Genomic DNA, 18,478 nt, shown 5'->3' with positions numbered 1-18,478 from the left:
TATAAACATGTAGATTCCTCAGAGGTGCCTATAGGGTAATGCCTGTACTGTGCTATATCACAAGCTTTAAGTCCTCAGATGCCCTTAGCTGTCCTCTGGCTGCCGGACACCAGCGAGCGAGAATGCTGAGGCCGCTTAAGTGAGTTCTGGCACTGAAGCCCAATAAATAAGATGAGACATAGCAGTATGTGTTCCGGAAGATTCCGAGTGACTCACCAGGGGTGGAACAGGACACAGAACACGAAGCCCGGAACACAGAACACAGAATGCACAGTGACATCAGCCCCGTGTCAGTCAGCGGCTTGCCTATGGAGCTTATTACGGTTCCGTTCAAGCGTCACATACAGAGAGTTACTGAGAGCAACACTGCCCAGATACCTCAAACAAACTCAGAGCTAGATACTTCTAAATATTTACCAAAGGAGTAAACCAGAGCTTAATTGATATGAATATCTGGCATTTTTGGGTTTCTGTATTTATTTGAATCATAATGTCACACATCTAACTACTACTTCAACTAACACTCAAACCTGAGCTGAAATGTTTTCCAGATTGCAGTGTTTATTTTAAAAAAAAAATGGAAAAAAAATAACCTATTTAGTTATTTACTAAAAAAAAAGAATTCCAAAGCAATTTCTGATGAATTCAAGTTCGTAACTTCCAAGCACAAATCAGCTTGACACTGACATGATGATGTTGTTTGTAAAAACTGATTTTCAACTGGATCTCTGAGCTTTGTTTGCAAAAGAAAAGCATTCGTAGGGAAACACGAGATGGAAAGCAAGTAAGAGAATGTTCTCTTCTCTTTCCCTTTTCCAAACGCAAGGCTTGTTTATGAAAAGAACTTGGGGCAAAGAGAGGAAAGAACTAACACACGTCCTGACTTGACTTAGCAAGAACCAAGGAGATCAATGACAAAGAATCTGTAGTATGTACGCACAGTATAAAAAACGAGTATTCATTTTGAAGTGTAACACAATGAGTAACTCTAACTAAAGAACGATGTATATTGTCAAATCATTTTCTATGTTGTATGTATATTTTCATATAGAAACGCATTTATTTACTTATTTATTTATTTCCACGACGACGAGGCGACACATTTGCGCAGCATCCGTGAGAGGCCTATTGTGTGGTGTGAGCAGACGTGGACCTCAGCCAACATCACAAGAGACACAAAGCGCCTGTCCCGTCGTCAGCGGGCGAGAGAGTGAGAAAGCGCTCAGTGAGGTCAGAGCATCCCGGGCTTAGGATGCCACCCTAAAACCCCCATACCTCCACAACCCGCACCAGCCACTACAGCAAAGAAGGGGAAATCGAATATCGAAAATTGTCTAATTTTTTTCCATTGTAAAGAACATATATAAGATGGCAGAGCCGTGAGATATAAAGATAAGTCGTGTTTAACATGGTGGGCAAAAAAAGGGGCACAGACCCCCCCTAAATGAACCCCCCTCGCCCACTCCCTCACACAGCCCACCAGCCTGGGCTGCAGCAGGCACAATGGCTGGCAGAAGCGTTTGAAAGCTTAGGGGGTAGGGCATGGCACCATGCCCGCCAACTCACACACACCACCACCCCCACCACCCAGCTCCTCACACACCCTTCCCCCACCCCAAGCCCCTTTTTGCCAGCCACCCCCCCCCCCCTGCCCAACACACACACACACACACACACACACACACACACACACACACACACACACACACACACCGGTTAGCATTCATCTTGGCGTACACAAGGGTGCCATGGCAGTTTCTGTCTAGCTTAGTTCAGTTCCGCCCGAAAACAACGGGGCTAAGTGCCCCTTGTTCCATTCAGCGGGCACAGACCACTCTCAGTGGACGCTGCCGTGCCTCCCATTAATCCTGCTGCTCGCCCAGACCAGGACCCCCGCTTACAGTGCCCGCCAGCCCGCCTGGCAGACCCGCGAGAGGCGCGGCGCCACGCAGCACGCCGCGTCCTTCCTTAAGACGGGATGAGCAGGACTAAGGGGCTCTGAGGGGCTCAGGAGGGGTCAGTAGGGGCCAGTCCCGTCTCAGAGGTGGGAGAAACATGCAGGACTTGGGCAGGGAGCAGGGCGGGAGCACGCAGGCTTTACGGCGCTGCAGCAAAAAAAACGGCTAAACTGTTCTGTACTGTGCGAGTCCTCTACTCACAGTCATGAAAAAGCCAAAATGCTCACTCTCCTCCTAAACGAGCATAAGATTGCTGTGCTTCAGATCAACATCATTGTTTTAGCTGTCTAGCGCATCATCCGTTCATTTGCTCCTTTTGTTTCTGTTTTACTCTTTTTTTTTTTGTTTTTTTTTTTTGTTTGCTTTTTTATTCGGTGTGGCAGTCTGAAGAACAAAGCATGTCGGCGCTAGCAGTGGCAGCCATTCTGCTACTGTGGAGAAAGTTTCCAGCATGGGCACTGCATTGCGGATGCCAACCAACGAATCAAAGGCACGCCGTAAGCAGACAAAGAGGGTTTGATGCCAACCTCCGTACCTCTAACAACCATTACTGGCAATTTCCCTGCCTCTCGCCTGCCACCATGCAAACAAAATGGCCGCCTCTCCACCGGCTGGCATAATGTGCCCGCATTGTTTGGGCATGGGCACGGGCATGGGCATAGCTTAGCTTAGCGGGAACTAAACAGTCTGCAGCCCAAACCTTCAGCCACTGCATTAGACGGGTTAGATTTTTTTAAGTCTGGTTTTCTCTTTTTGTCTCCTTACTTTACTGAAAAAGAAGCCTTAAAAAAAATGAAGATAAAAAAGAATTAAGTTGAAAGGGGGAAAAAGCAGCGATATGAAATGTGTGTAGTGGTGTCTGCGATCGAAACGATCCAAAACGCTGCACAGCGCAGCTGGCAGGCAGGCCGGTGTTTATTCTTTCTAATACCTTCGACTTCAGTGAAAGCATATTTTCAAGAGGAGCCTGCCAACTTGGCACCAGAGAGCGCAAGTTACACATTTCAAATTGTAACATACAGGCATGTAAACCTATACACCCCCCAGCGATCCTATTTCACTAACCGCATCACGTTACATAAACTCTATCTCACTCTCGCAGAATTTCAATTGCGACTGAATCCAAATATTTTTTTTTAAAAAAAGGTTAAAACAACAAAACAAAAAAAAAACAGAAATGTTCCTACATTAGGGATACTGGATAGTAATGTGTCGAAATCAAAACAAAGCGGAATAGTGTTTTATTAATTGGAGGAGTGGTGCAGAAGCTGCTTTTGTGAGCTCAGTGACGAGGAGGCCTCACCGCCGGGAGAGACTCTACTCTGCGCGACCCGGAGAGTGCCCACCCCGCAGAGCCAGCGCCATCCTACAAAGACACAAAAGAGGGTCCGATGCCAACCTTGATGCCAGTGGCAACCATTATTGTCACTCTTCTATGCCTTCTGCTTCGGCTGGCACTGCTCACAATATAAAATGGAGGCTCGAGTCCGCGTGATAACGGCCTTCTACGCGGCTTCTCATCTCTCTCTCTCTCTCTCTCTCTCTCTCTCTCTCTCTCTCTCTCTCTCTCAAACACACACACACACACACACACACACACACACACACACACACACACACTCTGCCAGTGAAATATGTCAAGCCTTTTTGTGCTTATGACATTCCACACACACTGGAGCGAGTGGCGGAGTGTTGGTGCCAAGCCGCCCGCCGTGTTGGAGAGCGCGGTGAGGAATGGTAGCATTTAAAAGCTTTTCCTTTTAAACACAACTCCAGCCAGTGACAGTGATTGTGAGAAAATAGCGCTCGCTAGCCCTCCATTTTGGCAAAGGTGTCTGCATTCTCAGACTCACGCGCTGACAAGAGGTTGGCCAGCTTTTTCAAACGCGGCGGAGGCGCGGTCCGCGCTGCTCAGCTTTTCGTACGGCAGAGAGAAAAGTATCGACAGCTCACAAAAATATTTGCTGCAAATACTCCAACGCTGATCGGGAATTTAACTCCTATTTCTTTTCTCTCTTTTTTTTACCCCTGAGAAAAATCTCTCTTGTAGTTTCCCACAGACAAGCACTTCTGCAATAAAAATCTACAACACACTCAGCTGAAAACTATCACTCCCTCTTCTAGACTTTTCTTACATGTTTTACACAACTGATCAGAGGAAAAATAAAATATACAATTGTTTCATGTCATTTTGAAGGCATTACCAGTGAGATTTGTTGACAGTGATATGCTGAGAGGACTGAGAAGTTTTTTATGTATTTTTTACGTATTTTTACGTATTTCCAATGCAGTAAATAACGGTAAAACAAATGCTGGGTCTGTCATTCACCACAGTCTATGATTCCAAGAGGTATTGAAAATTATGGATAAAAAAAATCTGCCAGAGCAAAATTCAAAACACTATTATTATTATTTTTACAGAAAATCAACATCATAAAACCATTCTTAGATACTGTCATGTCTACTGTTCTGTATTTTAATTTAACGTGAACATGGTTTTGATAAACTAGACACAGAACCGTGGGACGTTTCATTTGTTTTAGAACATGTGCAATCTTGTCAGGTTTTTTTCCAAGTAATTCATAGTATTCCCTCCAAAATATGAGCATGATTTACATGTTTGTGTCTGAACAGATAAATAACACTGACAATGTTTATAGAACTGCCAATGCAAGAGCCGAGGAGGAATTTCTATAATTTATAATATTATCTCCCTCACAACAGAGCAGCTCTGTAATGCATTCCTGCAGGACAAATATGTTCAATTTACAGAAACTGGACACTGAAAAGATGTTAAGGTTTTTTTTTGTTTGTTTCTTTTTTTTTTCTTAAAAACCACCACCTTTGAGCACTTCTGACAAAAAAACGTTTTAAAATGTCTCGTCACCCAGAGCCAAGAGACTGGTTTTCGTGTGTGTGTGTGTGTGTGTGTGTGTGTGTGTGTGTGTGTGTGTGTGTGTGTGTGAGACAGACTGAAAGGTAGGAACAAAGGTTGTCACCCCCTAATACACCCACCCTCCCACTTTATACTTTCACACACACACACACACACACACACACACACACACACACACACACACACACACCACTCGTGCCCTCTCAGGGTCGGCTTACCTTGGTCCTGGACATAATAGGCGAGAAACAAGTCCAGCTCCTTGACCGAAACGGTAATGTGGTGTGGCTGGACGCAAAGTGCAGGATTGGTACAGTGCGGAGATTTGACTAGCCGCTCCCCGTCCGTACTTTCCAAAGGGATGCCCTTGAAGAGGATCACCATCACCAGGTCCAGCCGCCACACCTTGTCGGCCTGCCGCAGGCAGTCGATGCGCCGGATCTTGCCCTTCTGGTCAGGGTTGGACAGCACACAGCACGGGTGCTTCTTGCCGGTGACGCTCAGCACGAAGTCCTCGCGGTACTCCTGCCGGATGTCCTTGCGGAGCTTGGCCAGGAGACGGGAGGCCCACTTCTGCTTGATTTCGGGCTTCTCGCTCAGCAGCTCGTCCTTGACCGCTCGTTCCTCGTCCTTGGACATACGCTTCTCGTGCTTCTTGAAGTACTTGCGCTTGCGGGCCTGCAGGTTGAACCACGTGTAGGCGATCGCTCTGACGTGAGGGAGTAGAGCCTCGATGAAGGGATGGAACTCATCCTGCCAGTCGGGAGAAAAAAGGGGGAAAACAGAGGGAGAGAGAGCAGGAGAGAGAGAGAGAGAGAGAGAGAGAGAGAGAGAAGGGGGGAAAAAGAGAGTGAGACAAAAAAAGTTAACGTGAACAGTCGTTCAGCAGAAGTGACCTTTTGGCAAAGGCGCTTGCTCAATTAGCCAAGACTGGTCTCGGCCAAAAACAGACACACTTTTTTTCCCTCTCTCGCTTTTAAATACAGCACAGAGAAAAAAAAATCAACAACACAACAACAACAACAACAACAAAAACAACAAAGAAAACAGACAATTCTCGTAGCACCCAACCCGACCCCGAAACGACTGACCACTGTAAACAAACTCCAAGTTACACAGCAGTGACCTAGCAAACACTTGGACACTTTCCCGAATCCATCCACTCCAAATTTACAAACACGGCACTCAAACCAACAGTAATATTCGTCTCGGTCAAAATGAGAAACACGACTGGTTCACCACCATTCTTGGCAGCAGCGGCCATCCGAGGGGATTAGCCACCCCGTCCACCATCGCAGCACTGGCACGCGGGCACCAGGACGGGCAATCCTCGTGGGCTGGGTGCTGCGACGTGTGTGTGTGTGTGTGTGTGTGTGTGTGTGTGTGTGTGTCTGGGTGCTGCGACGGACCGGACGGACGCAGGTGCCACGGAGAGAGTGCAGAGAGAATGTGTGTGTGTGTGTGTTGTGTGTGTGTGTGTGTGTGTGTGTGTGTGTTTGTGTGTGTGTGTGTGTGTGTGTGTGTGTGTTTGGGTGTGGGTGTGTGTGTGTGTGTGTGTGTGTGTGTTGCGTGCTGCCAGAGGGTAGCGAGGACGGTCAGCCTGACAGACAGACGGACGTCACCGAATGCTTCCTTTGCCAGAGCCACAGTGGTGCAGGACGCACGTCTAAAGTGTGTGGTGTGCTCTGGTGTGGCACGGTGTGGTGTGGTGTGGCGCGGTGTGGTGTGGTGTGGTGTGGCGCGGTGTGGTGTGGCGTGGCGTGGCGTGGCGTGGTGTGGCGCGGTGCCTAGCGTGACATAACGTAACGTAATGTAATATAACGTAACGTAGAGTAGCGAAGCGGAGAACAGCGCTTGCTCAGAGCTCAGAAACACACAGCAGCCCAGCCAACAGCCTGGCATTGGGCGAGCAGAGCAACACACACACACACACACACGCACACACACGCACACACACACTCTCTTATCGAAGCAGCCAGCATTCCAGGGCAGCTATCACTGAGTTGGGGGTGGTGAAGCAGGAGGAACGTGGTCACACACACACACACACACACGCTCATGCACAAACAGACACAGATACAAACACAAACACACACACACACGACACACACTAACTAGGGAAAATAATCTGCATCACGAATGATTCCGTATACATTCAGGAAAATTCAATAATTGTTTTTTTTTGGCAGCGCATTTAAATATTATGCATGGCAGTAACACAAATGTAAACAGCTCATCCAGATAGCAGAGGTAATAAAGTAGAGTCAATGCACACACTACATCCCTTGTAAGGCTAGCCAAGTATCGTCAATGTAAAGAAATATTGTTACTGCAGACACCATAGCTATCAAGAAATGAAAAGTTCAAATTCAGATACTGACAATACATGCATATGTGCAGTCAACTGGGTCTAACGTTAACTGGCAAATACATCTTTAAAATGTTATTTTAAATGTACCTTATCGCCGATATGTCGCCCTTTCAACGGTAAATGAATTCATAGCTTTAATAAAGCTCTAGTACTTAGATAAACACCCTTCCTGTGCGACCCTATCAAGCCAAATCAAATCCATGCTTCTTTCAGATTGGCCTACATATTAATCTCTGTACACCCTGCACGTACACTACACACCTAAACGTGTGGTATGTAAAATCTTGTTTCAGATAATGATAGCCAGGTGTTTTATGTTGTATTTGTGCTATAGGACAAGATCAGAATGATACTGTGCAGTTTATTTAAGCAGCATTTTTTTATAGAACTTGCATTTACAATACAATGGCCTAAAGAATATGTAATATTAAGACATAGGCCTATTACTGGGTAATCGTCTTTTAAAAAGGAGGAAAAAGGCTTAACGTGACTGCATATAACAACTGCATATTAGTCTTTGCAAGTTTTTAAATCAGTTGTTTAATCAAACGTTTAAAGGGAAAATAAAAAAATAAAAATAAAACATCCCTCTAACACACACACACACACACACACACACACACACACACACAGGTACATATAGCATTTCACATTCAAGTAGGTTTGTGAGACAAAGCTTTGAAGTGCCTGTGTGGACACAAAGCCCAGGCAGAGTTGGTCAGTGTGAGCAGTGGCCAGCCGAGGGTACCGGGGGGGGGGGGGGGGGGGGTTAAGGTCTGCTCCACTTAAGCAGCAGAGGCGGGGGCTCGCCCCGAGCAGCCTAATTCACCTCACCGACGCACAGCAATTATTCCCGACCCCCAGCAAATCTAACCAATATGGACAGTGAAGTGGCCATCCTGGCACACCAGGGCACATGCTGGGTTGGGGGCGGGTGGGGTGGGGTGGTGGGCGGCCGGGCGATCTCTAAGGTAAGACTGGCGTTGCAGCTACCCATGCCAAGCCAAGGATTCCAACAAGCTAGGAGCTTCCCTGGAGGCTAAGAGGGTTAAGTCGTGTGTGTGGTGCGCGCATGCCTCCGCTTGTTCTGCTGCAGTCAACGGGGGGGGGGGGGGGGGGGTGGGGAGGTGCAACGAGCAAGATGCCAATTTTTTTTTACGCACAATTAAAAGGACATTTGTTCACCATTTCTAGGTATCAGTGTTCATCTCAGAGAAGCATAGGAGGCGTATCCAGTCCAAAACCAAACGGTTGTGTTTCATTTCAAGAGAGTTCTCACAGCAGAACACAGTGGGCGCAGCCTGTACCGAGGCCGTCGTCGTTAGTGACGCAACTCTTTTCTTAACTCTCCTGCTTCTCTCCTGCAAACATTATTTGTCCGAAAGCTCCAGTGTAACACTGTAACACACTCGCTTCTGGTGCACGTCTTTGGACAAAAGCATCTACCGAAATTAATATTATTATTTCAAATGTGAGTGCACCCAAATGTTTTTCACTAACCAAACTCAAGTTACCAAAGACATACCCCATTCAGATCCACATGTGCACAACACAAATGACTAACAACAGAAATAAAAGTCTAAGGAAGAGTCCAAATGGTTGAGTGTGTGTGTGTGTGTGGCCCACCTGTGCGGTGGTGAGTGTGTGTGTGTGTGTGTGTGTGTGTGTGTGTGTGGTAAAAGAGGGGCCGGGAACGTGAGGGACGGGATACCCACACACTCCGTTGCACCTGTGAACACTGTCTCCTTTCCTCCACCTTCACATTGGCAGGGCCCGGCAAGAGTTAAACCACATATTGTTCTTTGAGTGTGTGTGTATGTGTGTGCGTGTGTGTGTGTGTGTGTGTGTGTGTGTGTGTGTGTGAGTTTGTGGCGAGTCGCGGTGCTTTAGGGAGACCGCAACCAGCAGTGTGTTCCATATCTCTGCCCCCCACGCGATAGCCCCCACGCTTAGGCCAGGAAAACCACACACACACACACACACACACATGCAGAGCCTTGTCTGAGAGCTGCTTCTCAGCCAGCTGCCCCTACTCCAACTCTCTCTCTCTCTCTCTCGCACGCACACGCGCGCGGACACACACACACACACACACACACATACACACACACACACATCCATGCACATGCATAAAATAAATGCACATAGCCTCACATACCCACACACATGGAGCAACTGCATATTCTGGATATACTGGATTGTAAAGTGAAAATGAAAGAAGCTTATTAGAAGAATTATAACACTAACTGCATTATAAATGCAAAATGTTTGCTATAATACCATGATACTGCCAAAATATTTTGGCACTGTTCATGGGATCAATTCCACTGTTCATATTAGTAAAAAAAAAAAAAACAATATATATATATATATATATATATATATAGTTATATAATATATATGTAATATATAAGGGCAAAAAAGCCACAATTTATTGCATTTCTAATTTATGGGAGGGAAGTTTTACTAGAAGGCCATATCAATTACTATATCTGAAAGGGGGATATACATCCTCTGAATCTCATTCTGAGAACAGACTTCAGAATTTCACACAATTTCTCTGATTGTCTCGTTTGGAGCAGAATTATTCACATCTCCAACAAAAATATAACGGTAGAAATAAAATAAAAAATCCATCATGATCTATGATCTTGGTTTATGAAATATGCATTTGCCAGAGATAATCAATCTGAAAAACAGCCTGATATGGCAGTATCTACAGTGACAAGGTGCGCGGTATTTACGGTCGAGCGGTCGCAACTCCACTGTACTCTGGCCCTATCTCAGTCAATCACTCTCCGGTGCCAAAGAAAATATAAACAGTAAAAATGTGTCAGCCAAAAGACCAGTGCGCTCTATCCAACGACTGAATGCAGTCTTATCTTTGTTTTAATCTTAATTCGTGAAGAAGAGGGGCTTTCAGTCGGATTGAAGGTCCCGTAAAATACATCGGATGAGGACAAAAAAGTTTATTCGAAGAGTGCATTAAAAAACTACTTAAACTCTGGTTCGGACAAGTTTTTGGATCAGTTGCAGGGACGCTTCGCGCTTCCTCACTTTTAGACACTGCTTACAGCGTGAGAGTCCCGGTAAATTCACCCTGCGCTTTGTTTTATCCGGGGGACCACGCGGTTATTTGGCCTACTAAATCAAAAAGTTTGCACAAGACCATAATAATTTGTTAGTGAAATGAAAATGCGCACGAGGTCAACCCGGCAAACGCAGACACGTAGATAAGACAAGGGCTACGCCGTGGTGTTCAGCTTTAACTAAGGTTTTCAATTACAAGGGCATCCGCGAACACCATTCCACATTTCTATACATGCAGCGGCAGCCAACCCATGGTATTGTTCCTCTTATAAAAAGTTTACTCTTTACCACTGCAAATGGGACGTGCTGCAACAATGGGCACGCACACGAACTTTTAAACATGAGCTGGATTACATTTGCATTGTGGTCACGACCGCATGATTTATATCGACACTTGTCTTCCGTATTACAAAATACACTCATATACATTTTAAATCGTACACCGATAAAATAGCATACAGTGCTGTATATTAGGTAAATTATCCATAAGAACTGTGAATATTGCAACTCCACATTAAATATCTGCATTAACAAACAAAAGGCAACAGTGGTGTGATAATCATTATAAAAGCAAGGACATATACCTGAGTCAGACAAATCGGAGAATACATCATGACCTTGTTCGACCAAAAAAGATACTTCGATCGCTCCAAAAAGTCCCCCGGAAGAACAGGTAAATGGATCTTATCGGTTCATTCTTGGCTAGTGAGCTGCAACTTCTGTGAAGTTCTCTTTATTAGAAACCAAGCGAAGCGTCTTATCCAGGAACACCGAGGAGCTTTGCAAATCCAAAGGCTCTACGCGTATACGTCCCGTTCCCTATGCGCCTCAGACGAACAGAAGATCCAACCAGATGAACTTCACACCAGCCGGATGCATCAGTTAGAATTCGCTTAATCTCGGGAAATGAATAACAGAAAATACCGCCACTACAATCGAGGAATACCCCCAAGTTTTAGCGAGCGAATCAAAAAATAAAACTCGTTCACAAGTGCAATATGATTGTTAGCAGGCGCCAAATTTCTGATCCCGCGGTGTTTGCTTTTCAAACTTGATATAATATCAAATACCAGCAACACCCTCCGGTCGCTTCGATCCTGACAAATCAGTCTCCCGATTTTTTTTCTTTCATTTAATTACACAGTCATACACTCCTCCTCTTCCAGCAAACGCATTCCATCTCCCCAGCCCACCTTCTTCCTCTTCTACCTCTCCAACCGAAACATATAAAACCGCACGGACTTCTCCCTCCTCGCGACTGGGGAGGATTGCAGGGGAGGATGCAGACTTTGGGCCAGCCAAACAGAAGTTGAAACGAGGCCTGGCGTTCGCACGTAGCGCCTTGGGGGGAAATTTCCGCTTCGATTCTATACGATCTCAGGACAGTCGTATAGAAATCAAATGGCAATTTCTCCATGTAGGCTACTTTGCACTGCAGGCCTTGACTCTACCTCTGATTTTTATAACAATTATGTGTATTCTGATGGGGATATCAACATATCTGATTACATACACCCACAGTCTTTGTTAAAAAAAATAATCATGTTTTGCTCTTGCATCCCAGTGCGCATAGGCAATGGATAGCTAACTTTGAAAATAATCTGCTGCGGACCCGCAGGGAGAACGCCACATCAGGACCAAGTCTGTGCCCGACGCAATGTTACCTCAAGTGTTATTCCAAAAAATTAGGCTACTGCTCTAACAGGCAATTATGCCAGCAGCAAGCTACTTCTAAAACAACTAGCAAGTCCTGTGGAAATACTGTCAGTATGCTACACATTGAGGAATGAAGATCCCTGCGGTAGTTTATTAAATAAGGGTGCTTCTTAATAGCCTAAAAAGCACAACAGCGGTGGTGTTCTGTTGTTGAAATGAGCGGCGTGGCAAGGATGTGTCATAGAAATGTGGTCAAATGTTCACCTGGCAAGACCTGGAAATTACACAATTAAAGAGGAAATATTTGCACGGCCAAAAGGAGAAAAAAAAACTTGGCACGCAACAATGAGGTGGAAGGCCGTTTCAATGCATGGCTGCGCCCTCAAGTTTTCTGCTTGCAACATAAGACTACGAGACTGACCATACCGACCGCCTGACAGGGCCTAATACGTCCCGAGATTTGCGATGAACTTAAACTGGGATCCTAAATCTATCTAGTGTTGATAAAATGAGGTCTGCTTAAAAAAAACATTTGCACATATAAATGATTTCAAAGGATAAATGACTGTAAGCAGATAATTAAGATTAAGATTAATTAAGATTAGATACTTAGCCTATATGACCAAAACGGCTAAAAATAAATGTAATTTGGGGACAAAGTAGCCTTATGCATATAGAGAATACCATAGCGCTGAAGTGTATATAGGCTACAGTCGTCGAGGTCCTGCGAGAAAGGAAGGGAACAGACCGGCCAGTCCGCGGGACTAATAATGATTCACATCACGTCACATAGGCATCTTGTGTCAAAGTCTAGGCTGACTTCCCAAACCACCCACCCCCCCTGCCCCGACTCGCAAGTTGCCAAGCGCTAACCCCACTGTGCATAAGTATGACTTTTATTATCATAAAGGCATTGCCTGAATTTCAATAGGGGTGGCTGCAGCTCTCCCAGTCGAGGCAGAACAACGAGACGCGATGGTGGGCTATGCGCTGTTGGTGTCCTACACCAGCGTTACAACACACTCCCGAAACCTCCGTCAGTACAAACGAACGTGTTTCTAATCGAAATAAATATATAAGTGTCGTTTTGGGAGCTGGAAGTAAACCGTTAGCACACGCCCGGGGTACTCTTGCGATCTAAATGCCCGTCCGATCTGTAGGCTACTTGTGCGTCCATAAGGGAGGAGGTATGCACAAATAGCCTGACGTTATATTTTGAGAGCAGTTCAGCAGGCGAGTTTCCCATGTATCCGCGCTGCGCTGCTATGTGCACGAGTAGTGCGCTGCCAAACATGCCGGGGGGAGACTTCGCGAGCCCAGGACTAATGCCAAGTGCAGCTCTCTTTCGGTGAAAACTCCACCACCGACTCCTGACACATCGATATGACCCACATAGGAGAGCTGCCAACGTACAACATAAACAGCTCAAAAGCCAACTAGTGCCTCTCGTCCCGGCCGTATCCTGGCATGGGACGGGTGGTGTCCAACTAGTCAAATAAACGCAATACAGTAACAGAAATATCAACCACATAACAGTAAAGCATGTTTTAATGCCATGTTCACGTACCATTGCACTGTATTGCATGGATATAAACGGGGATCCTGGAAGCTGCGTGAAAGAGAAGCCGGTACCTTCACATTTCTCAAGTTCAAAATTGTGCTTTTTTTCTTTTCTCGATGTAGTGCTTTCAAAAAATCAACACCGGAAGAGAATTGTTGGCTGACGGGCGGCAAAATCAAGTCCGCGAGCCCCACCGATTTTTTTTTTATCTTCCTTCCTCTTTAAGTCAGACTTTTGGATAGGTTTTTGGTTGTTGAGTTGAACGCGATCCAGAAGAGGCTGAGCTTTTGGAACGGGGCAGGTCTGCGCCGTTTACTTTCTCTGTCTGGCGGCCGGCGCAGCTGCTTGCGGCAGCCAAAGGGAGCTGCGCACTTGGACTAGAATCCTGGCCTCTGATTGGTCACAGCGACGGCGGGCCGTGGCATTCTAAAGGCCCCTCACTTCCGCTCGGCAGCCACTGTTCGTATTTGCATATTAATACAGGCTTCGTCCAATCAAGAGCGGGGCCGGCCGAAGTTGAAACACGCGGTGCAAGATAGGTCAGAGACCTCAAAGCAATTTTCACCCGGAGGATTTTATTTCTATGAAAGCGGCAAAGGCCAGCATAATAAACAGAGACTGGTGACATAACTTCAACTAGGAATGGAAGGCTGTGGGCAGATATAAACATTTAGCCCACATGAAACACTAAATCTGACTTCTGTATTTTCCTCAGAATTCAACTGTGGTGACCTTTGTCACATTGTCCTTATCATGGCATATTGGCACATTGTGCCAAAGCCAGACCCTTGACCAGACAATCCCACAGTCATCTCATGTGAAAGAGAGACACGGCATCCAACTGCCACAAGCCACAGAATGGCACTCGTCCAGAGCACTTAAGCCATGGCCACAGATCTGCAGTAAAGATAGTTCATAGATCATATCATCAAATATATTGCCACATTGCCCAATAAACCACCAAGAGGCAGCGGGAAACGACTCCTTTGATTGTGTGCAATGCATGTCTGATAGCGTAGCCTAACTCTGAAATTGAGATAAAACAAGGCATCTGAATTGAACACATGTTTGTCTACACATCTTATCCATGATTCATAAACAAAAGCATGTAATGTGCACACCTTTTCTGTGTTTTTCTCCCACACCTCTGTTTATTCTGCACTGCACTTTGGATAAGGCCCATTTCATTCAACACACCTAAAATCCCACTATGGCTATTTATATATTTTACAAGAGCTAGAGCTGGGACAAGGACGCAAACTATTATCTTGTTTCCCATACTATAATTTAAACGGTGGATTATATTTTTCACTGATATGCCAATTTAATCCCTTTAGAAATTAAATCAGATAGCCTAAATGAGTAGCCTACTGAATCGTCACGATTCAATTAAATTGCTACAAGACATTACATTGCTGCAAACACCACTCTTAAATTCAATTGCGCAGAACCTGTCTCACACGCACGGGCATGTGTAAGCACACTCACACACACTCTCTCACACAAACGCGTGCGCTCTCCCCGAATAATTCATATGCGATCTCATGCACTCTCATGGGCACACCTATCCATTCCGACTCACGCAGCACGTAGTGTTAGGTTGTATGTGTTGCACGTACAATAGCATAAGACAAACAGGACGCTTTTGCGATAGTTAGGGCATAAACCAGTCTAATCGACCTGGTCAAACACGAGTTCGACGCCCGCACCAAGCACACGCCTTTGATAAGCGAGTTGGAGAACTTGCAAGTGAGCGGTCACATTTATTCTTCACTTTTAGGCAGTGATCCGACTTGGGTCGCGAGCACATGCCAAGAATGAGCGCCCAAAAGGTAAAACAAAAAGGCTTTGGAAGCGGCTTGGTAGGGAGGTGGAGTGGGCTGTGTGGCACCAAAATAAGACCTGCTTCCAAAGTTGCACAACATGCCCCACTTCCAAGACGTATTCTTGGGCGAGCTAATCGAAGGTTAAACGCAAACAAGGCGGTCACAGATGTTAGCGGCGTTTCACCACGTTTATTTCCGAATGTTGAGTGGGAATGTTGCTTGATTTGTAGGCTATTCATGCAAAGACTCGTTTGACGACTTTTTCGTGACTTTGGAAACGTGACGTGAGCGCAGGTTTCTAAGGAGAACTTCAGCTACTGACGTAAGTGCAAAGTTGACTGTAGTCTATTTTAGAGGTGATTAATGACAACGACTGTGTATTTTAACTTAATAGGTTTCAGAATGTCGCAGATGGGTTTGAGTGTTACGTAAAGGTAGCATTCCTGAGCCCTGCCGTCTGCGCAGAATCTGCCGACTGTGCACACAGTCACATAGACGCGCGCCGCTGACTTTAAAGAGTCCTTGGCCACTAAAGGGGAAATCGATGAAGCCTAACAATTAACAAACCATTAAAAAAGTATTACGGACACGCCGATAATTTCACTTCCTCATCCTCCTGTTTACTGTGTAGCCTAGGCTATTTCCTTAGTCGTCTATGTCTACCATCAATTATAAACGCGTTAGAATTATAGCAAACAGCACTTATAATTTTTACAGTGTCAGAAATAAAAAAGAATCTGCATCGCAGATTGCGTATGTAAATTTAAAAATAAAATCACCTCCTTTGTTTCGGACTTGGAAATCAAATCCTTGGTCTCGGTGTGCTTTTCCGCATTAGACGGAGAATTCAGGCAATAGCCTGCTGGTATTCAAATACATTTCACCATAATACATTTCATTTTACAGTTTCATCCACGTCAATTGTTGCTTACATTTGAGAAATGGGCAATTATTTGTCTTTTTCTGATAACATTTAACATTCTTTGAACATAATCATGTTTACATTATTTTAATGTGTAGGTTTATAAATGAATGTGCATATTAGGAAAATAGGTTGATTTGTATTACGTCTGTTATTTATGAAAATACGACACGGGTCTTCATCATCTCAAATTAGGGTATTAAAATAGCAAACTGACATCAAACCACAGGTGAAAGCAGCTGAATTGATTTTTTTTTTCAGCAACTGGCACCTGCTTACCTGAAGGGATCAAAGTGAGTAAATCTATTTCCATTTATAAATCAACTATGCAGCCACGTTTTTTGTTTTACTGTAAAGAAGAAAAAAACATTAACATGTTGCCTGTTTTCCAGAATTGATTAGTTTGGTAAAATAATTATGTTAATTTTACTAGCATTAATATCATGGCACAATGAGCGATGAAAATAACCTTTTCTCAAATCATTGTGACCACAATATGTGGTTTTCTATTTACAGAAATGTATAGAATCTTCACTTTTAGACTAGACAGGTGCATTATCCTCTACTCTTCACAATAATGCATGTACCTAAATGAATATCAGCAATGGATTAGATATCATATCTAACAGTAAGAAATAGTTTCTCTTTATTTCCAGTGGGCATGTTTGATGAATAGATTTGCCACTGACAAATTCCCACATCTTGGCAATAATGCACCCTCCACCATAAATCATTATGGAATTTCAAATAGTGACAATGCAGCAGATCAGGCCCATATGTGTGTGTGTGTGTGTGTGTGTGTGTGTGTGAGAGAGAGCGAGCTATATAGTATACGGGAGGAGAGCCCTGCATAGCGCTCTTCTCTGTAGATTAACCCGTTTTTAACCCTTGTTTTCCAGACCACTGCCCACAACACAGGCTTATCTGCCCGACACCATAGGATAAGCAAGGTGGAGAGAGTGAACACGTGTGTGTGTGTGTGTGTGTGTGTGCCCGACACCATAGGATAAGCAAGGTGGAGAGAGCGAATGTGTGTGTGTGTGTGTGCCCCATAGGTGTACACCATAGGATAAGCAAGGTGTCCGCTGTTGTCACTTGACCAGAATGGCAAACAAAAATGTTTGGGAACCAGGAGACACACACACACACACACACACACACACACACACATTCGCTGTCTCTATTTTTGTCCCTGTCTGAAATGTTCAAATTATAAATAACTGAATAGAAAATAGAATGTGTCCTTGGTGTCCCCCTCCAAACTGACATCTTTCCCACACCCTAGTCATGATTTCCTAAATGGTACGTGCTGAGGCAGAGTCCAAGGAACATAAAACGTGGAAAAATATCCATGTTATTTCATAATGGTTGTGGTGTCTTTTTTTATGCGATGTTCATTTTCCCAGGGTGACCCATAACTAACAATACAGTGTGGTGTGATCTACAGTTTTATATCAAATTCCTTATCTTTAAAAACAAAATAAAAAAAGAAATAAAACAACTTCCCTGTGCAGTGCAGAGTATCCGTAACCGAGATACAGCACAGGGAATCAGGCACATGGCCATGCTGCTTCAGAGCTTCAAAGAACACAGCAGTGGTGGCAGAGGAGTGAGCGAGCCAGAAGTCTTTGGGATCTGGGCTTTTTAAAGACCTCAGAGGAGTTCTGCTATACGGCGTGGCGGCTTCTGACGGGGCGCTGCAGGAGGAGAGCAGGAGACGCGGGGGAGACGCGCGGGAGTCGCGCGGCACAGGAGCACAATCGCCTCCTTGTCTCGCATCTCTCCCCTTTGAAAAATAAATACATAAAGCAGGGCTATCCCCCTCTTTGTATGGTGTGTGTGTGTGTGTGTGTGAGTGTGTGGAGGGGGGTGATGGTGGGGGGGGAGGGGGGGTGCGGAGTGTGAAGACACAGGACCAGAGCTTCTTGGGAAGCCCCGCACGTCCTTTGGTGGCTCCAATTAAGCAACACAATCACCTCTGTGTTGCTCTCCCTTCACAAAAAGTGCCTTGTCCGTTACTATATTATCATAAGCTTCCATATCAAACACTGGTTTACAAGATCCTATTCTTTCCTGTGATATTTTCAGTAGTTCATATTCATATTTATTTTGGGGATATGTTATTGAGATTGGCCCACTTTGTTCTTTATGAGTATTATTTGGCTGCAATGTTTAGACATATCAATCAACATTACAATTTT

General features: G+C 45.0%; 1 protein-coding gene and 1 long non-coding RNA gene across 2 annotated transcripts in view; one reads left to right on the top strand and one right to left on the bottom strand.

The window, feature by feature from the left end:
* Positions 1–11,568, bottom strand: part of LOC121689344 (nuclear factor 1 B-type-like) — a 30,853-nt gene extending 19,285 nt beyond the window's left edge. Inside the window, exons 1-3 of the mRNA XM_042069076.1 lie at positions 10,897–11,568; positions 5,073–5,604; positions 1,902–1,998 (exon numbers count right to left, since the gene is read on the bottom strand). Coding sequence (XP_041925010.1) covers positions 1,902–1,998; positions 5,073–5,604; positions 10,897–10,926 — 659 coding nt within the window. The 5' untranslated portion in view covers positions 10,927–11,568. The remainder of the gene's footprint in view (positions 1–1,901; positions 1,999–5,072; positions 5,605–10,896) is intronic.
* Positions 11,569–15,412: 3,844 nt separating this feature from the next.
* Positions 15,413–18,121, top strand: LOC121689636. The gene is made up of 4 exons (XR_006024835.1): positions 15,413–15,677; positions 16,539–16,570; positions 17,177–17,227; positions 17,871–18,121. It is a non-coding gene; the product is annotated as an uncharacterized LOC121689636 (long non-coding RNA).
* The last annotated feature ends 357 nt before the right edge of the window (positions 18,122–18,478 follow it).

The sequence above is a fragment of the Alosa sapidissima genome, chromosome 18 (genome assembly GCF_018492685.1).
Source record: "Alosa sapidissima isolate fAloSap1 chromosome 18, fAloSap1.pri, whole genome shotgun sequence".
Lineage (NCBI taxonomy): Eukaryota > Metazoa > Chordata > Actinopteri > Clupeiformes > Clupeidae > Alosa > Alosa sapidissima.
This window is presented reverse-complemented; position numbering and strand designations above follow the sequence as displayed.